This window comes from Siniperca chuatsi, linkage group LG18 (assembly GCF_020085105.1).
Source record: "Siniperca chuatsi isolate FFG_IHB_CAS linkage group LG18, ASM2008510v1, whole genome shotgun sequence".
NCBI classification, from domain to species: Eukaryota; Metazoa; Chordata; class Actinopteri; order Centrarchiformes; family Sinipercidae; genus Siniperca; species Siniperca chuatsi.
Genome location: NC_058059.1, coordinates 19,300,461 through 19,324,052, shown reverse-complemented (window position 1 = coordinate 19,324,052; position 23,592 = coordinate 19,300,461). Strand labels below are relative to the sequence as shown.

Below are 23,592 nucleotides of genomic sequence, written 5' to 3'. Positions count from 1 at the left end.
AACTATTCATACGAAACAGGTTTAGCAGAGAGAATTTTTATTTAAATTTGTTTCTGCTCATACTGCACCACACTGCAATCCAGCAGGTTTAAATTTGCAAAACACAAATAAATCCAAAGAGGAAAACTGTTTGAGATGTTTAGGATTTTTATTGATTTATTTTTTTGAGAGTCCTCAGTACTTTCTGTATGATATGGAAAGCAACAACTGATTATATTTGTTTAACTATCATTGCATGCTTATGTAGTTTGAGTGCTGATTGGTTTGAAAAGTCTGTGCTGGATTACCTTTCAGTGACCAGTGTTGGGTAAGTTACTTGAAAATTAGTTACTCATTACATATTACTAATTGAAAAAGTAATTACATTACTTTAGTAATTGTTTAATAGTGAAAATAATTAGGTACATTACGCATTACATAAATTTTGTAATTCAGCACAGCTCCATCGAAAGTGCCTTTAACCAATTCAAAAGCCTCCACACCCACACGTCAAATTGTATGTATTGAGAAATAGAAAACAAAGCATTGCGGTTTAACAAGCAGTCAGCCTTTGGTTTGGTTTTACTAACCATGAACAGCTAGCTTCACATTAGCCCGAGTGCTCCAATGTCCCATCCTCACAATGAAACACCCTCCAACTGAACAAAACCAGGTGATTCCTAAATGTAGAAATGTTTGGGCAGGCAGCTAGCCTCCCCAAACATTTCTCCAGCTCCTGCGCTAAGCTAACATGTCCAGGTCCAGTCTCTCCACTGAATGCAGAGAGACCAAACTGATATCAACCCTCCCTTTAATCCCAAGTAAATCAGCGAACAAGCCCACTCCCAAATTTATGAAGTAACTAAGCGTTACACTACTTGTCAGTGAAAAATAATCATAATCATTATTTCATTAAATAATCATATTACTAATGTGTTACTAAGTAATGCGTTACAGCACTGTTAGCAAAAATATAAGTTTGACCAAAATGAATATGGACTTCCCTGTCATGGATTAAACAACCCAAGCATGTTTCCAAAGTCTGCTAATATATTTTCCTTTTGTAGAGAAATGAATGGAAACCAATGGATATCTGGAATGGTAGACATACACAATACATTCACATTGCAGACAGCACACAGCTGCAGACTGGCAAAATGGTTTGCTGCGATGTAAAGTATGGGATAAAACTCCTAGTGCACTCCCCTCTGCGATTAATACAAATAGTGTGCTTTATCATGCTTGTTTAACATGTTTCAAGCACTTTATGTCTTGTATCGTGTACATCCGAGCCCAAGCACCTCAGCCCCAACCTGAGCTGCAGTGTGTGGAACACAGCACTCCAGATTGGAACCCAGCTTGGGGTAAAGGTTAATGGAAGCGACCTGCAAAACAGAGATTTACAACTATCACATCTGTTGTGGCAATCTTGGCATCATAACATTCTTTGTACCAAAAACAACAACTTTTTAAAGAAAAAAAAAGCAAAGGGAACAAGAAAATGTTTTATTTTCGCACGACACAGTGTTGGCTGTATAAGCTGTCCCTGGATATTTGCTCAATGATTCACATTCATAGGTGAACTCGAGAAACTCAGTGTCAGGTTGAAAATTGCCTTGAGGCAGGTTAAGATGATTCTGCCAGGCTTAAGATCAGAGGAAATGGAAAAAGAAAAGAACACTAGAGAGAACAAGTCCCAGTCTAATGTGAACATGGGAAGGACAGAACGGAGCTGTCTCTCACCCTGGAGATAGCCTGAAAATATCTTCTGTTGTCAGAGTCACTTAGACAGAACACATGCATCAGTGAAGGCCATACATTTACCCATTCAGGTCGGTCATTGAACCATCTACAGCCTGTTCATCCATCTTAGTATCTATGTTGTATCTCTGGTATTCTTTTATCAAACTTGTATCTCTATTATTCTCCTAAAATCCCAAGAAAAAAGTATTTTAAACATTTAATATGCAATTGTAATTTATCAGAACAGTGAGAGTAAGCAGGATAGAAGGTGACCTGTATTTTCAGGCACTAAATCATGCATTCAGACATTTATTAGATTTTTGCAAGCTATTTCCTGTGTTAATTCTCACAAGAATATATAGACACACACTAATGTGTGAATACTGCATGTTATTGCAATTTCTGAATTAAGTCTATGTCTACGCACTTTGTGTTACAGCCCCCATGTGTAGAATGTAATGTGTATAAAGCTAATGCTTTAAAAAAAACAATACAACAAATATCACATCTTTGTAAGCATGTGCAGGATGTGTGTTCCATTTGAGTCTATCAATAGGTTATGAGAGAGCTCAAAAAGAAGTGCTATTGAAATCAAGGTCTCAACATGTGCAACCTGAAAGATTGTTAGACATGTGAACGTTGCCGGGCAACAAACACAGTTCCAACCAGGGAAGAGTGTTTTGGTAAATATTACTTTAAAAATATATTTTGTTCCAGGAGGACACAATTACTCATGACAGTGACCAACCACCAGCTTGGTTGTATATTGTCAAAACAAAGAAAAACAATTTTACGTGAGAGTCGAGCATAAGAGATTTCTCTTTTCAAGGCCTCTAACTCCCCCCCCTTAACAAATGATGAATACTACCTACCTGACAGACACTTAAACCAACAAGCAGAGGCAATTCATTGGTGGAGTAAAAGGTGAGGGGAAACTATACAGTTATATTTCTTGAGGAGAGAAATCACTGCTGTAGCCTGTGCGCTGGCACTGTCTGTATCTCCATAACTTCACAGGGTATTAATTGTTTCAGCGCCGTCAGCAGAATGGCCTCTGCTTGTTGAACCAAATTCAGAAGTAAAGTCATCAGCCAAATTGCATGGGAGCAGATACTGAGGCTGAGCTACAGTGTAAGATGCTGAATTTTAAGATGGTATTGGAGAATGTCTGGCTCCATTTTAAGAGGTGCACTGAAAACAGGTAACCAACACTGAGCAGATGAATGGGCGGAACACTAAATACCCCGTGGGTTGGTATCATGACAAATTGCTCATTTATTATTCACTATAAAAGATGTGGTAGAGTTGTCAAAGGTGCAGCCGTCATTGACATTCATGTGACAGACGCTCTTACCAACACTGATCTACAATACTGCTTAGTATTTGTGAATACAATATACATACAAAACAATAAAATATATCATCAGATCAAGTGAAGAAGGGCATTTGGTGGCAATCATATACCACTCACTAGCTGAGAATAAATGCAAGAGGTGCTGCAGGGAAAAAAACATCAGTGCTAGGTTAAAAAGCTTCTAGGAGAGATCATACTACCCAGATTTTCATTTATGTTCTATTTAGCAAGGGCTTCAAGAAGACTTTGTTGAATTTAACCAAGGATTAGTGGTGGAAGTGGTATTGATATCCTTTACTGAAGTAAAATTATTAATTTTTTAATTAATAAAGTATGATGAAAAAATACCATTACTGCATTCAGAAATGTACTTAAGTAAAAGCATGAATGTATAGCTGCAAAATATACTTAAGTATCACAAAGTTGGAGTACTCATTGTGACTCTTGGTGCATTTAGAATATTAAATCATCATAATATATTTAGTGAGCTTATATGTTTTGAATGGAAAATCTGTATCTGCAAAGATAGTGGAGAAATAAGTATTTCACTCTGAAATATAGTGGAGTTAAAGTATACAAAATGGAAATACCCAAGTAAAGTACCAGCACCTCTGCCAATAAGGCGTTTCTTGAACAAATCTTAAATTTGCTCCTTAAATTGTTAAAAATGTGTTAACCAAATAATGTTTTGGGCTTAAAAGCTATGTATAGATGACATGGATGTCAGTATAAGGCTGGCTATATTTAAGTTTGAATAAAGGGGCAACACAGATTAGTAATCCAGTGCAGATGCAATGCACATTAAAAATTCAACTCCCTGTTTCTTTCTTAAATACAACCAAACTTTAAAAGGCAGCTGGGGTGAAGCAGAGGGAGGCCAATACGGGTTAGTGTTAAGTAGAACTTATGACTTCTGGTTCAGACGTTTCTCCTAACCTGTTTACACAGAAACTAGGAATCAGTGCCTGGGCAGTTCCAGGAATCAGTGCGCCTGTATTCACTCATGCTGATATACCATTTCAGCACCATGGACAGCGTCCTGCACAGTTTGTATTGGTTCACAGTATGTGGTTATAGCTGCTTTTACAAGAAGAGCACACACACACACACACACACACATAATCAGGAAACGATAACGAATTCATTCCTCATTATCTACAAATGCAAATGTTACATCCATACATACTTAATACTGGATCGTGATAACATTTCTTTAAAACACGTGATTTCCTTCAGCTCAAGCAAATAATGAAGCGGTTAAAATGAAGGAAGGGTTCGCTTGTAATATGTGTTTTAGGTTCCACTGTGATGAGAGGATTCACTTCGGTTTCGTCCGTGGCAACCTTCCTTAAAATCGTGCCACCGTAACATTTAACTCATGATGCAGCCCGGGACAAAGCTCATGGGTCGCACTCTCACCAGAAGAGGGCATTCCGATTCTGCCTGACAAAGTTGTCTTGACATGCAGACGTGATTAACAACAGCGTCATGCTGTATTTCAAACCGAGCAACAACGAGAATGAAAGGAACATTTGGACAAAAAGGTGGATATCTGGATATTTGACTATTCCGCGAGACTCGTTGACAGTGTTTCACAGAGACTTGTGGATAACCGACCGTTACTTTCCTCTGTGCGCCATGCGCGGAACTGACTGAGCATCCTTGAGAATAGAGACGGCGGGGTTTACTCGGCAGAGGAATCTAGGGGCTGCTTGAGTCCTTTGGAAAATTACATCTTGTTTTTTGCTTTTTTTTTTTTTTTTTTGCACATGCCAACGTATTGGTGAAGTTCTGTGACAGGATTTTCTCGGAATCTCCATGCTCATTTAGACTGAGATGAATTACTTGGAAGTGGCTCCGTTATTGTCCGCGCCTACTGCAGTACTCTTTTTGGCTGTAACTTGAAAAAAAAATAGAACGATTCTTTTCCTGCGAAGACATGGATAGGGAGTTCTGAAACCGGATTTTTTTTTTTACCCTTTTTAAACTGGAGTTGGAAGTAAATGACATTCGCCCGGTTCAGTTGTACGGTTATAGATGCAGAACTATACCGGATAGCACATCCAGGTCCGGGAGAGTAAAGGGCAGGTGCGCTTTGGAGTCGGCGGCTGCGCGGAGAGACCGGGCTAGTGGATTAGGACGGTACCTGTCTGTGGAGAGCGCGTCATGCGGACTCGGATGTCGCGCACTAGAAGCCATTAAAACCTGTAGGCTGGAGCTGACAGATAAGCGGATATGGGTAAGTTCTGTTTATGTTACCATCTTTTTGATAGCCTGGGTTGTTTCAAAATGTACAGCTGTCATCCTTTCTCATGGTACACCACAGAAGGATTTGCCTCTTCCCAGCAGAACATGGTTTGAATCAGATGTCTGCATCAAAAATGGTCGTAGTCTCAAATGCATTGTTGTAACATCTAATACGGGTTTTGGTGTCTTTTGTGAAGTGGTTCGGGAAGCTTGAGGAATGTTGCAGAAGCCTGTGCTGTTGCCTGTTAGTCGCAGAGCTGCAATGTGTTTTTCCTCCATTTCCTGGCGGTATGGCTTATTAGAGACTAAGGATACTTATTTTAGATTTTACAACGCTGTGAGCTCAAAGATTTGGTTCCAAATTATGAGCAAAGCAAATAAGCCTTTCTGTCTCAGTGAGGGCTATCCATTTTTTTTCTTGACTAGTTAGAGTGGCTGGCTCATTGACATGGACTGAAATGCTAATCACGGTAAATGTTGGAAGCCAGTCAACTTTATAAAGCGTGGCCCTGCATAATCATTGATTGTCCTTAATCTGTACGCACGAAGCCTATTGTCCCCCCCAAAAACTCTTGTGGGTTGAAGGCACCAGTCGTGCATGTTTTGCTTGGCAGACTGATTCTCATTCAAGAAAGCCGTCGTATTCTGCACCTGCTGTCAAGCGGCACTCTCCAAATCGAACATAAAAACTGCGCGTCCATCTATCAACTCTCTCTCTCTCTTTCTCTGTTTGTGTGTGTGTGTAGTTAATATCACTCTCCTTCAGTAATGATTATATGTCAGTGTCTGCGCGCGTGCACGTGTTTTCCCCATCTTATTCTCAGTTACATATAATGAGAATTTACCAGTTTCTGTTCCCCTTACACGTTAGCACAGTCATCCACCCATAACCCCCCCCCACCATCCTCTTGGCCCCCCTTTCACTCTGTCCCTCTCTTGGTATTTAACTGTTGACTGTTGAGTATTATTTCGCCCCCTTTCCCCAAAATTTCAAATAATTTGGGCTTGTTCGCTATCTTTTGCATTCTCTTGGTCTAATATTATTGTCTAATGCAGCCTAATCTCCTCAGTCATTCTTAACTGGTATACATGGCCAAGTTTACTGGTGGTGCTGTGCCATTAATTGTAAGGCTGCATGATATATTGACCCACAGTGGGTTACTGCACCACATCAATATAAGCTAGAACAGCACACAAAGCCATACAGTACATGCTGTAGGAGCTCAGACGCAATTTATGTATACTGCAAAGCAACCTATACGGTTAATCATAGAAGTCTGGTTTGTGGGCCTATTTCTTAATTTAATATCAGGGCATGTCAGAAAACTCTGCATAGTTGAGGTGCAGCGATTTTCACTGAGACTCACACACACATGCAGGTGCACACACGTGCCTACAAACACATTTGTGTCCAGGTGCACAAATCAGCCAAAAATCGCAACTTTTTTCAACCATATAGCTTCATGCTGTTGCCCACAATTACTTGATGATTACATGGCACTGTAGTCTCAGTTACCCACCAGTGTAGCTGACTGTGATGCTCTTCATTAACAGCATGCAATGCGCTGATGTTTCATGGGCCATATCATTAGAGATCTGCTTTGCAGGAAGTGAACAGTAGGGTAGGGGTAGTAAAAAGCCAGAGATGCAGCTGCAGAGCTTTAAGACCCAAATGACATTGCACACACCTTTCCTATATCTAAAAGATATTTTTGCTGTGAAAAAAAACATACGGCCACCTGTCTGCATAATAAAAAATAAAACAGATGCAATGTTACTTTGGTAAAATTTAAATCAGTGTGATACCAGCCACATTGGCTCGTCTGCGCATTCACAGTAGCTCAGTATAGGCAAGAGATGACCTTCTGCTGGCTCTACAGCATCCAACAAGCAGCATTGTTGAAATGTCAGGTGGAGCAGGTGAAGGCATGGGATCAACAGGCCCTTTGAGGACAATGTCTGGGCATTTGTTATTTACATTTGCTTATTTTGAAAGAAATAATCATTGGCTTGTGAAGCACTTGGGATCCAGCATCCATTATCTACAGTATACCTGCTTATCCTGTTCAGGTTTGTAGAGGATGGATGCATTGAGCAACAAGCTGAGTGCATCCTGGAAAGGTTTGCCAGTAATATTTGTGTACTAAAATGTTACAGTGTTTAGCAATATCAGACAATGGCCCCAGTCAAAGAAATCCATAAATATTTTTTAAATTGTAGGTAAAGATGTTGGTCATCAGACTACCTGATGTGCAAAGCTTCAACACAAAGAAATGTGTTATTGATGGTATAGTGCCACTCTGCGATATGTTTATACATCTATACTTGTAAGGACGCTCACTAACGTAATGCACTTCCTATCCCCTAACTCTAAAGCATCACAACTAAATGACCCTACCCTTACTCTAACTCTGACATAAACCTAATTCTAACCTCAACCCTCAAATCAAGTCTTAACCCTCAAACAGCTCTTTGAAGAAGAAAAAGCATTTTCTCACTAAAACTCAAATTTGGTCCTCACAAAATATACAAGAGCACACCCCAAACACACACAATAGGATTTCTTTCTACTTTCAGAACTATTAGTGTTTTTAGTGTTTCTGCACCCTTTTGTCGGAGCTGTGTTGCCCACTGATGAACACAATGACATCACTGTCCATCCATTCATCTTGACCAGGGAGCTGGTCTTTTGCTGGGTATCTGAGCTATTATAGGGTGACATGGCAGAAGAAACGAAGCACAACCTTTACAGGGACATATGAGGTTACAACCCAGTTTGTATTGAACCCTAGCACCTGGAACAGAATTTTCATTAGCATTGTTTCACATAGAAATAATGATCAACAGCAAGAAAGCTTCACAAATTTGGCAGATTTATCAATATGCTGTGTTGTCACAGTAACCATAATGAAAAGTACTGTAGTGGACTCAGAGTTTTGATGCCAAAGACTTACTCCACCATGAAGGGTGAAGGCTGATATATATATATATATATATATATATATATATATATATATATATATATATATATATATATATATATATATATATATATATATATATATATATATATACATACATATGTATACATACATTTGTATTTGTGTGTGCACAGTATTCATGACAATACTCCCTGCAGTGCTTTTCTAAATTCTACCTAATCAGTGCTACAAATACAAGACGGGCACACCAGGACACAATGTTTTCCAACTACTGTTGAAATGGGTCTAACTTGGCAGGCCTTGCTATCATCTCAAAGATAATTGGAGACTAATAGGATGGCTTAGGCTGATCTGGGGATGTCCTTCCCTATGTGTTCGGTTGCTGTCCAGCCTCTATGTGCAGGCAAGGGTAGCAGTTTTGTCAATGACAGGCAGCAAATAGCAATGAGCCACTTGTGTGCACTCAAAGTGCACCAGTTAGTGAGTCCATTTGCCAAGTTATTAAGCTACATTTGGTTTTATTTTAGGTCAGCAGTAAAGTGCACTTACTCTCTCTGTGTGTTAGGGTTGAGAGGCAGAAATATCTATCTTCTTGTGCTGAGGACAGCAGGGCTGTCTGCTATATAACTAAGTATTACGCACATGCCTTCAGACAAACTTTAGCTTTGACTTATCCATCCATATTAGATTTAGACAGATAACTGCAGAAGGTGACAAAGAAAAATGAGAAGCATATATCTATATATTATCATACCGAACATAAAAAGAAAGCAAGAAAAATGTTCATCCTAAAAGTTGGATCTGAAGGCAAGCGAGAACGAAAGAAAGACGGTTGGGGAGTGAAAATGGAATTCAACAAGGGAAGTGAAAGGGCTGAGGAGATGGTTTTGACCACATGCATAAAAATATACTCCACATTATAAAACCATCCTTATGGCTGCAGGGTTCAAGGACATGCATAACTAGCATATTTTCAATAGGATAGAGAACGAAACAAAGGAGAAATTGTTCATCTAAGTAGATACAGTAGAAGAACAGTAATGGTGAGAGGTACATCAGGTAAAAGGTAATAGAGACACAAACCCCATGAGTGACACCTCAGAGGGTGACTTGTGCTCCTTTGTGAATAAGATTAGAGGAGTAGTGGGGAAGGAGATGGCTTACAGAGGCATTAGCGCACAGAACACTCATTAAACCACATACAGTGTTGGTAAGGGGAGAGAGGTGCCTTGTGAGGCAAGCTCAATCTGAAAGAGATGGCGGAGTCACTTCTAATAAAGCAAGCCTATTATGCACATGGGAAATAAAAGCAATAGGGGGCTGTTTCTACATCCTCCTGGGATACGAGTCAAACACAAAATTTAGAAAATACGCTTTCATGTTTAACAGCCCACATATTCTGTTCCTCAGTCAAAAGTGCTGTCTGTTAAAATTGCTTTAAATGCACATGGAACATTACACATGGGCATTGTACTATTCTTCTGCTGTTTATATCTGTTTTTTTTATTGTAAGCCTTAGAGGCACAGTGTTGTTGGCAAATTAGTTAAAGAAACCTGAGAAAAACAAATTGACTACACTCAGAAATACTGCATCTTGCGATCACCATCCTTCTGCAATATTTATGTGAAAGTATCACAATTGTGGGATCCAAGATGAAGAAACATGATTGATGTATCTGCTGGTATAATCAATAGCCAGCACAAATTATCTGTACAGTTGCATGGTTCCCTCCATCTGTAAGGAATGATGAAAGATTCCTCTGAAAACAAACAGTAAGTGTGTCTCTCCCGCAGTCACACTCTTGGACACACACAGACACACACATATAATACCCATATGGGATCAGCAGATGCTTGGCAAGGAGCAAAATGGCTATGTTAGATAGCATATGCTGTATGATGCCTCTCAGCCATTCTATGACAGGGAATTATTTCTGACAAATCCTACAGAGATTACAGAAAATAATAGAAAATTGAAATCACGCTTATTGCCTCAACAAGTATCCTTAAAGCCAAGAGATTCCATGCTTTAGCTCAAGTTCATCATTCATTTTAATAAGCTGGTGAGTTCAGCATGGCACCTGCCAACACAAATGACAAATTAATCTTATCTCACTGTGATAATGGTAATAAAGTCCATACTTGATATTGTCTTGAGAAACACACATAAGTAGTGAATCCCCCCATACCACTTCCTCAAAGGGAAATCAATGTATCTTAATGACAGATCATTAGTGGCTCTGTAAAGGGGAACGGTTTTAATGGAAACAACTCTGTCTCACCTCAGAACAAGGAGTGATATCACAGGAAGCTACTGACCACTTTTTTTTACTTTTCAAATAGTATTTAAACAGACTATCTTCCTGCACAAAAATTAAGAAATTGACATCATTCTCCACAGACACATTTGGCATTCATGTAGTTGTTTTCTGTAGCAGAGATGAGTTGTGTAATTCCATAGGGTTTATAGTGATTTTTTATTTGAACCTGTGGAAAGCAGAAGCTGTGATTCATGCTGAACCTGTACTGCTTTGGTTTGGTTATACATAAAATGGCTGGAGTCTAAATTGAAACGCCTCTGGGATTGTATGCACAACCATCAGCTCTTGAATGTTAATTTGCTCTGTACAGGCTGCCTTTCATGACTTATCTGCCATTGGTGCAGTGATAACTTATGGGATGACTGAATACAAATACAGATAGAGATATGATTGAGTAAATTGCAAGTTGCTTTGCTTCAACATTGGTTGTCAGTGTGTATTCACTGTAAACATGCAGTGTAAATGACATCAATCCAAACAGCTAAGACCATGTCATTTGGGGTAATGAGTCCACACAAATAAAATATAATAAAATGTTTTTGTGATTAAAATAAAACTGCAAATAAAAATGTGAATTATACCACTTAACGACCACATAAAATAAATAATGAATTGATCAAAACAAGTAATATTAACACTAGGATCGCCAGCATCACCCCCTACAGGCACCACAACGGTCTGCAGATTGTTATATGTAATTTCCTTGTTTATGTTCACAAGCAGTGCTTGAAGTGGAAAAAAAAATAAGTGCAGTACTCCCCTTATTCACATGTGTGTCTCACTTTTGTTGCACTTATAGATAATGAGCATTGTCATCGTTGACTCCAATAAAATATATCCTGAAGTCTGTTTCATTCCCTCCGCTGTTATTTATACCTGTTTATAACTTATTTATAACTAACTGTTAACTTTCTGTTTATAATTTGGAAGTGACATGAAAATCATAGACGCACGAAAACAAACCCGAAAAATGGAACAATGACCTTATATGGTCACAGTGTATCATATGGCAACTGTGGTCATTTATTACTTTAATATGAATCAATAAAAATTAGTCAATTCTAAATTTGGGTAACTAATAAAATATACTCACAGAGCAGAGGTGAGACAAGAATGCAGCAGTGGTGGGACCAAATCCTGTTTTACAGTTTACAAGTGAGTCTCAATAGTTATTCATTTTAATTGAGTTTTTAAATAATCTCCTAAATAACAATGATTAGGTCATGTTGTGCCACAAATCAAGTTCTAAACAAGTTATGCTGCATTTACACGCTCACTGTCATGTGGAACAAACTGGTTTCAGACAAGCTGCTGTCCCTTCGGACTACCCGCTAGATATCTGACCATCACAAAAGTAGGCTACATAAGAGATTACATTCTTAAATGATTTCTGTACATAAATATATATTTGTCTTCCGGATTCTGATTTTTGTATTAAAGCTAAGGAAGCATGCATCTTTAGGCATCTCGTCCTTTGCTAAAACCTACGTAGAAGTTGCACTGTGAAGTGTTGTAGAAATATATATAGCTGCAGATACTGTAGGTTGGAAGACACCAGGTATGATGAATTACTGTTAAGCACATTCTCTCCTCAATTGTATGATGTGTTATGACTGGATATATTGGGTGTAAATATGTGTGTTGTAGGGATGGTGAACATGGGTCAGTATGGGGGGTGTTAACAATGTATGTGACAAACTTAAAATAAAAGGGATGAATTACATCATTGCTGTAACTGTTGAGTGGAGGTAGGGAGTTACGATGAGAGATGAGATATGGAAAAAAGGAACCTGGAAATCTTGAACTGGAAGTATATAAAATTTCTGGAAACTTGACGGATGAGTCTGACAGCTTTGGATTTAAACAAAGGGAAGGGACCTGGTATGTAAAGTGGAGAAAGGAATATATAGAAAGTGCACAGAGGAATATGAGTCTGAATCTGAATGACTGCAATGGGAGGAGAGATCACTGAAGGGAAACCCAACAATTTTGGAAGTAAAAAAATATCCTGAAGTAAGGCCCTAGAGAGTGGCCCTCATTTTTAAATTCTGACACTCACTGATCAATTGGGATGTGGAAAAGTCTTCCTTCCTTAGGATATAGCACCAGTTTTGTATAATTTTCTTGACTTTCCCAGCTCAATGTTATGTTGTTTGGTGATTTTGGCATTCAGATGCACACACATTAATCATTACACTGAATTTGAGCTAAAACCATAAGAGTTCACTTTTTGCAGCAGATTTGTTACATGATAATAAAAAGAAAACCATACAAATGTAGAAGCTCAGATACCTTGATGCTTGCCTCAGGATACCTCTTCAGAAGCTGTAAGCAAGCTGCCAAGATTGCCGGGCCTCATCTTTTCTTAGACAATAAGACAGGTCAATTCTAATCAATTCTAATACGGAAACCCACGAAAAATAAGCCACTCAGTGTGCATGCCTTTGTTTACCATAGGATAATTATAAATTATTAATTAGGGTTTTTAAAGATTGCAATACGCTCATCTGTTTAACTTTGTTCTCCTTTCTTGTTTTCCTCTCCCCTTACCCCTCCCTATAGGCTCTGCTCTGCGGCGTCGCTGGCTAGTGGTCCAACTCCTGATGCAGGTGTGGCTGGCGGCAAATCCATCTTTGAGTGAGCGTCCATGCCCCAAGAGCTGTCGCTGTGATGGAAAAATTGTCTACTGTGAGTCAAGCGCCTTTCGTGATGTCCCCAAGAACCTCTCAGGAGGCTGTGAAGGCCTGTCTTTACGGTACAACAGTCTTGCCAGTCTTCGTGCTGGCCAGTTTGTAGGCCTCAACCACCTCATCTGGCTCTACCTAGACCATAATTACATTGCCTCTGTGGATGGAATGGCCTTTCAGGGGGTCCGCAGGCTCAAAGAGCTGATCCTGAGTTCCAACAAGATCACAACGCTCCACAACACCACATTCCACCCTGTCCCTAATTTGCGTAATCTGGACCTGTCATACAACAAACTGCAAGCCTTGCAGCCTGGGCAGTTCCAGGGCCTACGGAAGCTTCTCAGCCTTCACATACGCTCAAACTCTCTTAAAATCATCCCAGTGCGTTTGTTCCAAGATTGCAGAAATCTTGAATTCCTGGATCTGGGTTACAACCGCCTGCGCAGTATCACTCGGAATGCATTTTCAGGCCTAGTCAAGCTCACTGAGCTGCATCTGGAGCATAACCAGTTCTCAAAGATCAATTTCTCTCACTTTCCTCGCCTCTACAATCTACGGGCACTTTACCTGCAGTGGAATCGCATTCGCTCAATGAGCCAGGGCCTGACCTGGACCTGGGCCTCCATCCAGAAACTGGATCTGTCTGGGAATGATCTGACAGAAGTGGACTCTGTAGTTTACCAATGCCTACCCAACCTGCAGACCCTCAATCTGGACTCCAACAAGCTGACCAATGTCTCCCAGGAGGTGGTTGATGCCTGGATCTCTTTGACTATGATTAGCTTAGCTGGGAATGTATGGGACTGTGGCCCTGCCATTTGTCCTCTGGTGGCCTGGCTGAGAAACTTCAGAGGGGCAAAGGAGACCACCATGATCTGCGCCTCCCCCAAGAAAGCCCAGGGTGAGAAAGTGATGGATGCTGTTGAAGCCTTTGGTGTATGTCAATCAAACCCAGCGACAACGCTCACTGTGAGTATTCCTCTAACCCCATCTGGTGTCCCTGTGCAGACTGAACATCCCCCAGCCATTCTGGCTTCACCTACTGGTTCTGGAAAGAGAGGAGAGGGATCTATCAGAGGTCCCACATTGTCAGCTGTTACCCCCCCTGTGGCACTTCACCCAGAGCAAGACTTGGAGCCTGTGTCCTTCCATAAGATTGTGGCTGGAAGTGTTGCCCTTTTTCTATCTGTTGCGATGATCCTATTAGTAATCTACGTGTCGTGGAAGCGCTATCCTAGCAGTGTCAAGCAGCTGCAGGAGCATTCGGCAGCAGCCCGCAAACGCCGCAAGAAAGCTAGAGAGACGGAACGCACCCTGAGCTCTCCGCTGCAGGAGTACTATGTGGACTACAAGCCCACCAATTCTGAGGCCATGGATGTGCTTGTCAACGGGACCGGACCTTGCACCTATACCATCTCAGGCTCTCGAGAATGCGAGGTATGACCCACACCACCGCCACTCCTCCTAAACAAAACTCTGTCCACAGCGAGGCGACGAGAGGTAATTATTTACACTGCTTTGACAGATGATAAGTCTGCTACTTGATTACTTAGCCTTACCCAGCAGGTTAGGTAAATACTGTGTACCCATGGATTATTATTGAATGAAGCAGAGGTGGTTTTAGCATCACTTTTGATGATAACAAGATATCTCTTGTTTAGAGATGGGTGTTTGTATATTTGCTTAAACCCTAAACTCTGCTGAGATGCACGTGTTTGTTTTGCCACAGAATTGTACAAAAATACAGATAAATGAGACTGATTACATTTCCTATTCTGCATAATCTTGAGTTTAAGATATGCTGTTTCTGATAAGACATTTGTGCTTGTTTAGGTACTCATTTGCTTTTTTTGCTTGCGTATCACACAGGCTTTGTGCTTTGTGTGTTTTCTCTTCTGCTATTCAGTTTTTGATGAGCAGTATTGTGTGGGGAGAATAGCTGAATAGTGGGATGATTCACTTCTGGACACTGGATGTGAATGCTAATATAGACTCTTGTTGTCACTGAATAGAGCTTCCCCTGAGCTGATGACTTTACACTTTTCTTGACATATGACTCAAGATAGTTGCTGGAAAATACTTAATGCTCATAGTCCCCAACAGCACTTCTTTCTGATTTTTTTCCTTTCCTTTGCACACTGATTTGCTGAAGTTACTCACTTGTTTACTCACTGGCTTCATTGATTAGTCACACATAAACTGAAATACATACTTTCACTGGCCATCCACATTCGCAAAAGGGTTGAAAAAATACACATTTTGTGACACACACACACACACACACACACACACACACACACATACACAGAGAAAGAACTAGTGTTTGATCATCCCGAAAGGAGTGGGAATCCTTTGAAATGTTTCGTACACAGGCAACTGAATTTCTTCAAAACAGTATTTACAGACAGCAATGTGGGAATACCACTTTTCTCCTCTTGCTTTCAGCTGCTACACACTTGTGTACCTGCCATACTGTATCATTCTTGGTTAAACCTTTTATTCTACTGCTGAGTTTTCCAAGCTATAGCTAAGCACAGCTTCTGTAGAAATTTATATTTCTTATCACTGATTAACTGGCGCAGTTAAAACAGGGGGCTAAGGATGGGTTAAGCCCACCTGGATGATCAGGTAGCCCACCCTCCGAAGTTGTAATACTGTATATACATATTTTGGTCAAACTCTCTATGTATTTTTACAGTACCAGCATTACTACTAGTTCCTAGATTTTCTCAGTATTTCCATGGCATGATTTTCTGGCCAGTTCTCTCTGGATGAATGACTATTAATGCAGAGGTTTAAACAGTGAGGAGGAAGTGAGCTCGATACTCCACATTCTTTTCCATTCTTCTTACTGACTGTTTGGCTTTTCTGGAGGCAAGTCACCTGATAATATGTAGTAATCACAGTATGCTCACACTGGTTTCACTGTAAAGAGGGACCACAAATCACAGCTGCCATTTTGTTGTTGTTTGCCCTTCCCTTCCCCATATAGGCTTTAAGTGCCTCCTTTCAGCCTACAGCACCGCTTTATGTTTAGTGTAAATTGTTAAAGGTAAAACTCCATTGAAAGTGATGTTAGATGGATGGAGGGGGAAAATAGAAGATTTTCAGCAACTGTACTTAATTTTATACAATGCCAAGCAACCTTCAATTTAAATTATGTGGTTTGACCTCATTTGATGCATCTTTTGTGGCTTCAACCTAACATGCCATGCTGTTTTCAAGCCAACAAAATGTGTGCAAAATCTTATTTTCTGATCAAAACAAGGATCACAGTATGATCTCAAACAAGCAGTGTGCACAGAATGTACCAAGGCTAGATATGATAACAGGGACACCTGTAAAACATAGTATAATCCAGTACAAGAGCATCACAAATGTCTAAAAAATATGTGTGCTGACTTTTTTTATGCAGTCCCAACAAAAATTTAAAATAAGCTTCACAGAAGTATAATTTGTTGTAAGGGTGATTTGGATTTCAAAAGCTGCTTGTACCAGTGTTCATGTTCTTGTACCGCCCCCTATAATTTGAATGATTAGCTAGTTAATTTGCAAAGTACACAGCTGCCCACAGGAATCATATCAATATGAAAAATGCTTTGTAAAAACAGTTTCAGTTGTTATTAGTTAGCTTATTTTTTTATAGCCCAAAATTACAACGTTGTCTCAGGCAGCTTAGAATTAGCTCACACCGTGTGTTGGACCTACACATTGACATTTTAAATCAGAGACCTGTAATACCATATGTTACCCGTGTTTGTTAGAGAATTGTTAATATCAACAGTAATATAATATTAGGCAAACAATGGATGGCTATTGCAGGAGGAATTAACAGCGCTGGGGAGAAGGGAATACTGTCACAATAGGTGAAAGCAAACAAAAAAATGCATTGGTTGCCTTCCAGTATGTCACATTACAAGGGATAAAATGGCTGATTGTCATTCTGAATAATCATTTTCATTCTGCCCCATGCCAATTGGATCAGACTATTATCAGACTTATATTGAATGCTCCAGAGGGGCCCTATAAGAAAGGTGCCCTCCACTTCCACTCTAAGGTGCCCCACACATAATACTTCACAGCCTGTCCATCAGTGTAAGCTAGAAGCGGGCCTGCTGTGTACCATTGAAATCATTGCATCATTAGCCTTTTATCTTGACTTGATTGAACTTGGCAATTTAGCTGATTCTTTTATCCTGTGAGCCAATAAAGCAGGAATTAACCCATACTAAGAGGGGCAAGGGCCAAATCAACATCTACATAGCCAGCAGAGTGTAACAACTCGTGAAAAAAAGGTACTGGAAATATTTGTGATTCATCAACAAGCAAGCGTAGGAAGGAATTGTTGACAAGTAAGTAAGAAGCCAAGAGTTTTTGTTCTTTTATAATTTAGGGCAGATCAAGAACAGAACAGAACAGATCAAGTAAGTAAAGGAAGGTAATAAAAGAGAGAGTGAAGTGAGCCATTCTCTAAACAAAAGTTAACACTACTAGTGTAGTGCTAGTAAAAAATAGGGCTCCCAATAGAATGTTTAAAATTATACAGTTCTAGTTCTCATGAACAGCAATTTGATCACATGATCTTCAGCAGGTTCAACAATTCTAATATTCTCCACCTCCTTATATAAACTATACCTAAGGGAGAGGAAGTTTGCACACACAGGTGATGTAAACCAGGCCATTAGCTGAACAAAATTTTAATCTTAGGTGAGATTTGTTCATTTATTTGAACATAAACCCAATATGCAAGCAGATAGGGAGCCCTACAGTGTTGACAATATTTGTTCTCTTGAAGTACTCTGGATGTCCACATCCAGTATTTAAAGTACTATAACAGAGTGCAATGTTGTATTGTTGGAATTGCTTAAGTTTTAAAAAATCTTAAATTTAAGGCTTACTCTGTCCCTGTCTCCCCTGCTTTCTGCAATCTGCTAATTCAATACACCTATAGGCCATTTTGGCTTCTTACAGCACAATCTATATAGCTATAGCCATATTATGAAGCCAAATTGCATGAAAATCATTTAAACTATTTTTGTAAACTTATGGAGGAAAACTGAGCGAAGGCCCTGCACTCTGCTAATTCCTGTCACATTAGCAGTTCTGTTTCCACAAGCTTCCCTTTTATCCCCACACTCAGCACCGGCCCACCCTATATGCTGAATACGCAATTGTGTAGGGCCCCGCTTCTTTTTTTTAATAAAGAAAGTTCCTGGGAGTCATAAAGCCAATCAATAGATCTGACCCAGAACAGGGGCCCCCCTCCTCAATGGATAGATCATGCCAAGCCAATCAACATCTCTGCTGGTGACATCGCAAGCTCTGGAATCTCTGCCTGCATCACCCAAAGAGAGGACAGAGAGAGAGGAGCGTGCATGCGTCAGCATAGAGTGCCAGTGTAACAGAGAGAGAGAGAGAGAGAGAGAGAGAGAGAGAGAGAGAGAGAGAGAGAGATCGACCCTCTCAATGGGACTTTATTTCACCGGCAGCGTAATCACGAGGATAAAACGGTCAGGTCATTTAAAGGCAGCAGTATTACAATTCTGTCAACAGGTCTACAGGCACTGCCATCAATAAACAGCAGGCGTCATACATGTATGCTAATTAAATATCTGACAAGCCCCCTGCATCAACCTATCAAAATTTATTGATTTGAAAAATATATTTTTAAATTCTTACATTGATCTACAGTTGTATTTGCGGCATCTACAATACCGCAAACACAATTTACACCATATATAAATGAACCATTTAGATTATTAGTGCAAGAATGATCTCATTTTTTTCGAGATTATTTTGAATTGTATGACTACCGTTAAGTGCTGGCTGGTTGTATTGTTTTTATGCAAACATGCCTGTCGTCAAGAGTTGTATCACCCTCATTTTTTGTTGTTACTGAGACCGCTGTTTTAAGGTCTGAGGGCAAAATTTTTGATGAAGGAATGTTTACTACAAATGTGTGTTTTGTGTATTAATGTCATGCATGGATTATGCCCACTTTATAGATTGCAGAAATGTTCTTGCCACAGTATGATATATGGCAATATCAAAGGGTTGTGATGTTGTCCTCGTAAAACAAATAATAGTTTTATATATATATATATTTAAACTACAGTTAGTAGTTAGTTAGTTAGTTAGTTTTATTTCAGGCTCCAGGCAAAATAAGGAGGGCCCCCAAAGACAATCTTGCCTAAGGCCCCCTGTTTTCTCAAGATGGGCCTGCCCACACTCTCCTCCATTTTGTTTCTTGAGATATCCTTGAAAATGCATTTTCTCCAGCCTTATCTGGCCCTCTGTCTCATCTTAAAACATTGTAGAGGGGAGACAGGAACTATCAGTCAGAAGTCCACAGAGTCCTGAGTTCATCACAGAATGTGCTCCGATCTTGTTTCTACATTTTGGTGCTCTCACGTGGACATAAATCACTCGGCAGAACGCAGCAGCACCCTGCTGCACTCTCCGCACCTCACAGCCTCACTGCCTCTCCTCATGCTCGAGGCCAAAGTGGCTCAGGTCTGTTCATCTCTTGTGAGTGAGAATTGCTTATTCCTCCTGTGTCACTCTTACCATTTCTTTGATATGGATTCTGTGACATCACTATTACTCACCCTGGACCTCTTCACATGATTGTCCTTTATCAGCCCCCAGGTCCACCTGACATGAATGTAAGTTTGACAGCCTTTTTAGTGAATTGCCTGAAGATGGTGCAATCCTCATTTTCCCACAATTCCTTCCTTTTCTTCTCTCCTTTCACTTTATACAATTCCCATGTGTCTAGCAACCCTGTCATCATCCTTTGACCTCTACCACCTTCCATCCAGATCTGCTCATTTGTTGTATCCTGCCCCTTGGTGGGTCTGAAACAGAGTGAACTAACTGAGCTGACGCAAAGTGGCTCAAATCTTCTTTTGATAAGGATTTTGATGATATGCCAGGCCTACTCTGCCAACTACCCAGTAGTGCTACCCCTAATTAAATCACAACCATCTCATCTTACCCAACATGTCCTGAAAAGTCCTGAAAGCTGTTTCTGCCAGCAGGACTGCTACATGCCCTCTTGACTCTACCTCATCATCCCTTCTTCTCATACTGCTGCTGACCTTTTTCAAACTACAATTGTCCACTTACTATAATGTCACACTGCATATATCTGTCTTAGAATTAATTAATGTGGTTACTATTTTTTAACAAACCCCATCTGATGCTAAACACTAGACAAATTAAATGGCACCTATTTCTTCTGAATGTACTGCCCTATAACCAAGTTTCTGAATAGGTCTTATAGAGCAGCACCCTGAGGTTATTCTCACTGCTGTCACAATAGTAATTCACTGCAGTGTAAAGAGAAATGACTCAAATATTTACACCTGTCTGCTGACGTTAAAATGGGAATCATTAAAAGTTCTTAGATGTCCCTTGCTTAACTGTGGCCTTGCATTTTCTTGAGTTCACTCTTAACAGGAATGTCACTCAAAAGGAAAAAAAAAGACTTTGTCAAATTGTCTCTGTTGTGCTAAAACAAATTGGTGATTAATCAATCAGTTGGTTGAAAGGAAATTAATCACCAAGAATATTAGCAATTGATTTATCATTTAAGTCATTTATCAAGCAAAACCGGCAAATGCTACACAAGCATAACCAGCTTCTTATTCTTCCCGCTTCTCACATGTGAGAAGTTGCTGCTCTGTTTTATATTTTGGTAAATTTGAAATCTCTCTGTTATAAGCTGTTGGTAAGACAAAATATGCAATTTGAAGATGTCATCTTAGGCTCTGGGAAATTATGATATAGTCTAAATAATATAAAAAAACAGATTAATCCATAAAGAAAATAATTGCTAGTTTTAGTCCTAATGCTTCAACTTCATAATACTTAAAATATTGGTTCTGTCACAGTTTTTTTTTATGCTGATGACATTCAACTCTACCTTTATATTCCATCCTGGTACTGAGAAATTAAGCAAAACTCCTCGTACAAAGTAGGTCTTCACTAAACTACTTCGCAACAAAAACTACGTTGTTAAGGGAAAGATTGCATTCATAGTTAAAAAAAGTAGTGTTAAATGTAGAATTAGGGTGTCAAAGTTACAAACTTTGTACGGTTTTGTTTTTCCGGTGAGGACAGTCTCAAATTGAGACACACACCTCTGCTTACAAACTGTATCTGCTTGCTTGATTTATATCCACAGTGTGAGTTTGAGAAAGCATGTTGCAGGCTTTGCTACTGAGATGTGATACTTTTGTGTCAGTCCAAGCCCATGATATAAGACTGACATGAAAAAGTACACACATTTTTGTAAAATGTCAAAATTTAAAGGGGAAATTATATTGTTACTAATTTGTCCTGTGCCATTGCACAGTAGTAGTTATTTCTTAAGGTATGAGGCAGTTTCCCTCTCTCCCTGTTTCTCTGCCCTATTTCTCGACAGTCCAAGGTCATGGTGTCAGATTGTTAATTGCTTAGAAAAAAATCAACACAAACACTGGGAGGCTAGCCAAGGGCAAGTAAGCTATCTGTAATTCAGTGGGGAGGCAGAGCTTCTCGATGCTAGTGTCTTCAGTTGACAATTAGCCATGTGGGAGACTTCAAACATGCACTGTGCGTGAGAGAACATCTCTCACATCCGCTAATCCTGTCTGTTTCACACTCTGGTTCAATGCTGCTGCTTTCTTCACCGCCGTTTGATCCATGCTTAATGAGGGTGTTAGATCACCAATATAGCAATTACATTACCTGGAAAAGAGGCAAGACTCTTTTCTTTTCCTCCCAGTTTTCACAATGCAACCCAAGTGCATCATTAATGCTAAGCTTCCTGATGCATTGCCTCTGTTATCTCTTCTACTCATTGGTGATACTCATCTTGATATCTTTTACAATTTGCATCTGATGTACTTACCTTGTACCTACTCACTCAGCAATTATTATTATTTTTCCCCTACTGGTCTGTTTACTTTCAAAGCCATTTTTCAAAGCTTTCCATGATTTGTTTCACTCAGGTCTCTTGGCCTTTTTACTACCTTTTACTTGCTTCACGACTGACTAATAAAAGGACTTATATTCATCCCCCCATATGGATGAGAAAACTAGAATGACTTATTGTAACTTTATGTGAATGGACAAAAATACAAAAAACTGCTGTTTTTATAAAATAGGTATAATAAAATAAGATTTATTTAAAGAACAAATGTTGAAAGGGTCATATCACATTACAGCCACGATTTGCTTGCCCCAGAGTGATCGATGTTTGGCTGTCTTCCCATTTTTGACACTGCATTTAGTTACAGCGGCAGCAATCAAAAATGTTCCTAAACTAGCATCTATCCTACAGCTAAATTGATTGCAGCATATAATATACAACTCTCCCTACTCTCTCAATGATAGGAAAGTTTCATCAGTGCAACTATTCACAACATGACAAATTATTGTTTATTGATCAGTGTCTTATGTGTCTTTATACAGATTTGTTTTATTTAAACAGTGATAGAGTAATGTGTGGTAAATGTTTCGGTGCAGGGGAACTGTTGACAACTTGACAGCTGCCTTACTGTAATGTCCACACAGTCACAGTGTTGTAAAAGACAAGGTATAGATTTTATTCGGAGCTGAGGATGAATCCACAATGTCCAGAGATCGCTGTCTCTGTCCTTACATTGATGACAGCTTTATCATGAAGGCCGTCATGTTGTTGAAGTAAACCTTACAGTCAGTCAAGTTACCTTCTTTCTGGAATGGAAAAGAGTTTCTGTCATTTCAGGGTTAACAAACTCAGAGTTTTCACTAAACCTGCTTTCTGAAACAGGGATGTTTGGATATAGAAGTTGTTTTTATTACTTCAGGCTTGTTGTTTGTTAATCCACATTTGAGCCACATGATTCTGCGGGCGAACCTGTCCAAATGGTTTTAATTTGTCATTTACCTGTCTATATGCCTACAACATTCTGCGTGGGTTCAGTTCACGAAGCATTCGCATTACCGCCTTTTAACACAGAGGCCATGTTTCTGCTTTAAAGTGAGCAAGTTCTGAATCCAAACATCTGATAGCCTGATGTTAAAGAGCAGGCTAGCTGCCCCGTTTCCTCAGTCCTAATTCTTTCAAGCGTGCTTTCAAGTCCCATGGGACATTTTAATGTCATGATATGTTGAAAGCATATCAAGAATTAGGCTATATCATGTCCTTTGTTAAAATGTTTTCTTATGATTTCAATCTCCTCTTGCATCCTTTCAAACTCAGTTTAAGATTTGTGCAAGGACACTGCTGAGAGTAGTAGTCTAGGCTAGGCTACACAAACAGGAAATGACATTGAACTGTCGCCAGAGAC

At 39.6% G+C, this 23,592-nt stretch overlaps 1 protein-coding gene across 2 annotated transcripts in view; it reads left to right on the top strand.

The window, feature by feature from the left end:
- Positions 1-4,408: 4,408 nt before the first annotated feature.
- The window catches only part of LOC122865799 (leucine-rich repeat transmembrane neuronal protein 4), a 99,056-nt gene continuing 79,872 nt past the window's right edge, over positions 4,409-23,592 (top strand). The window contains exons 1-2 of one of the 2 annotated variants that reach the window (XR_006375545.1): positions 4,409-5,315; positions 13,149-14,773. Coding sequence is in view for 1 of the 2 variants with exons in the window: in XM_044174667.1 (XP_044030602.1) it covers positions 5,312-5,315; positions 13,149-14,710 (1,566 nt within the window). In the remaining variant the exon portion in view is untranslated. The remainder of the gene's footprint in view (positions 5,316-13,148; positions 14,774-23,592) is intronic. The other variant, XM_044174667.1, reaches the window with a different exon arrangement.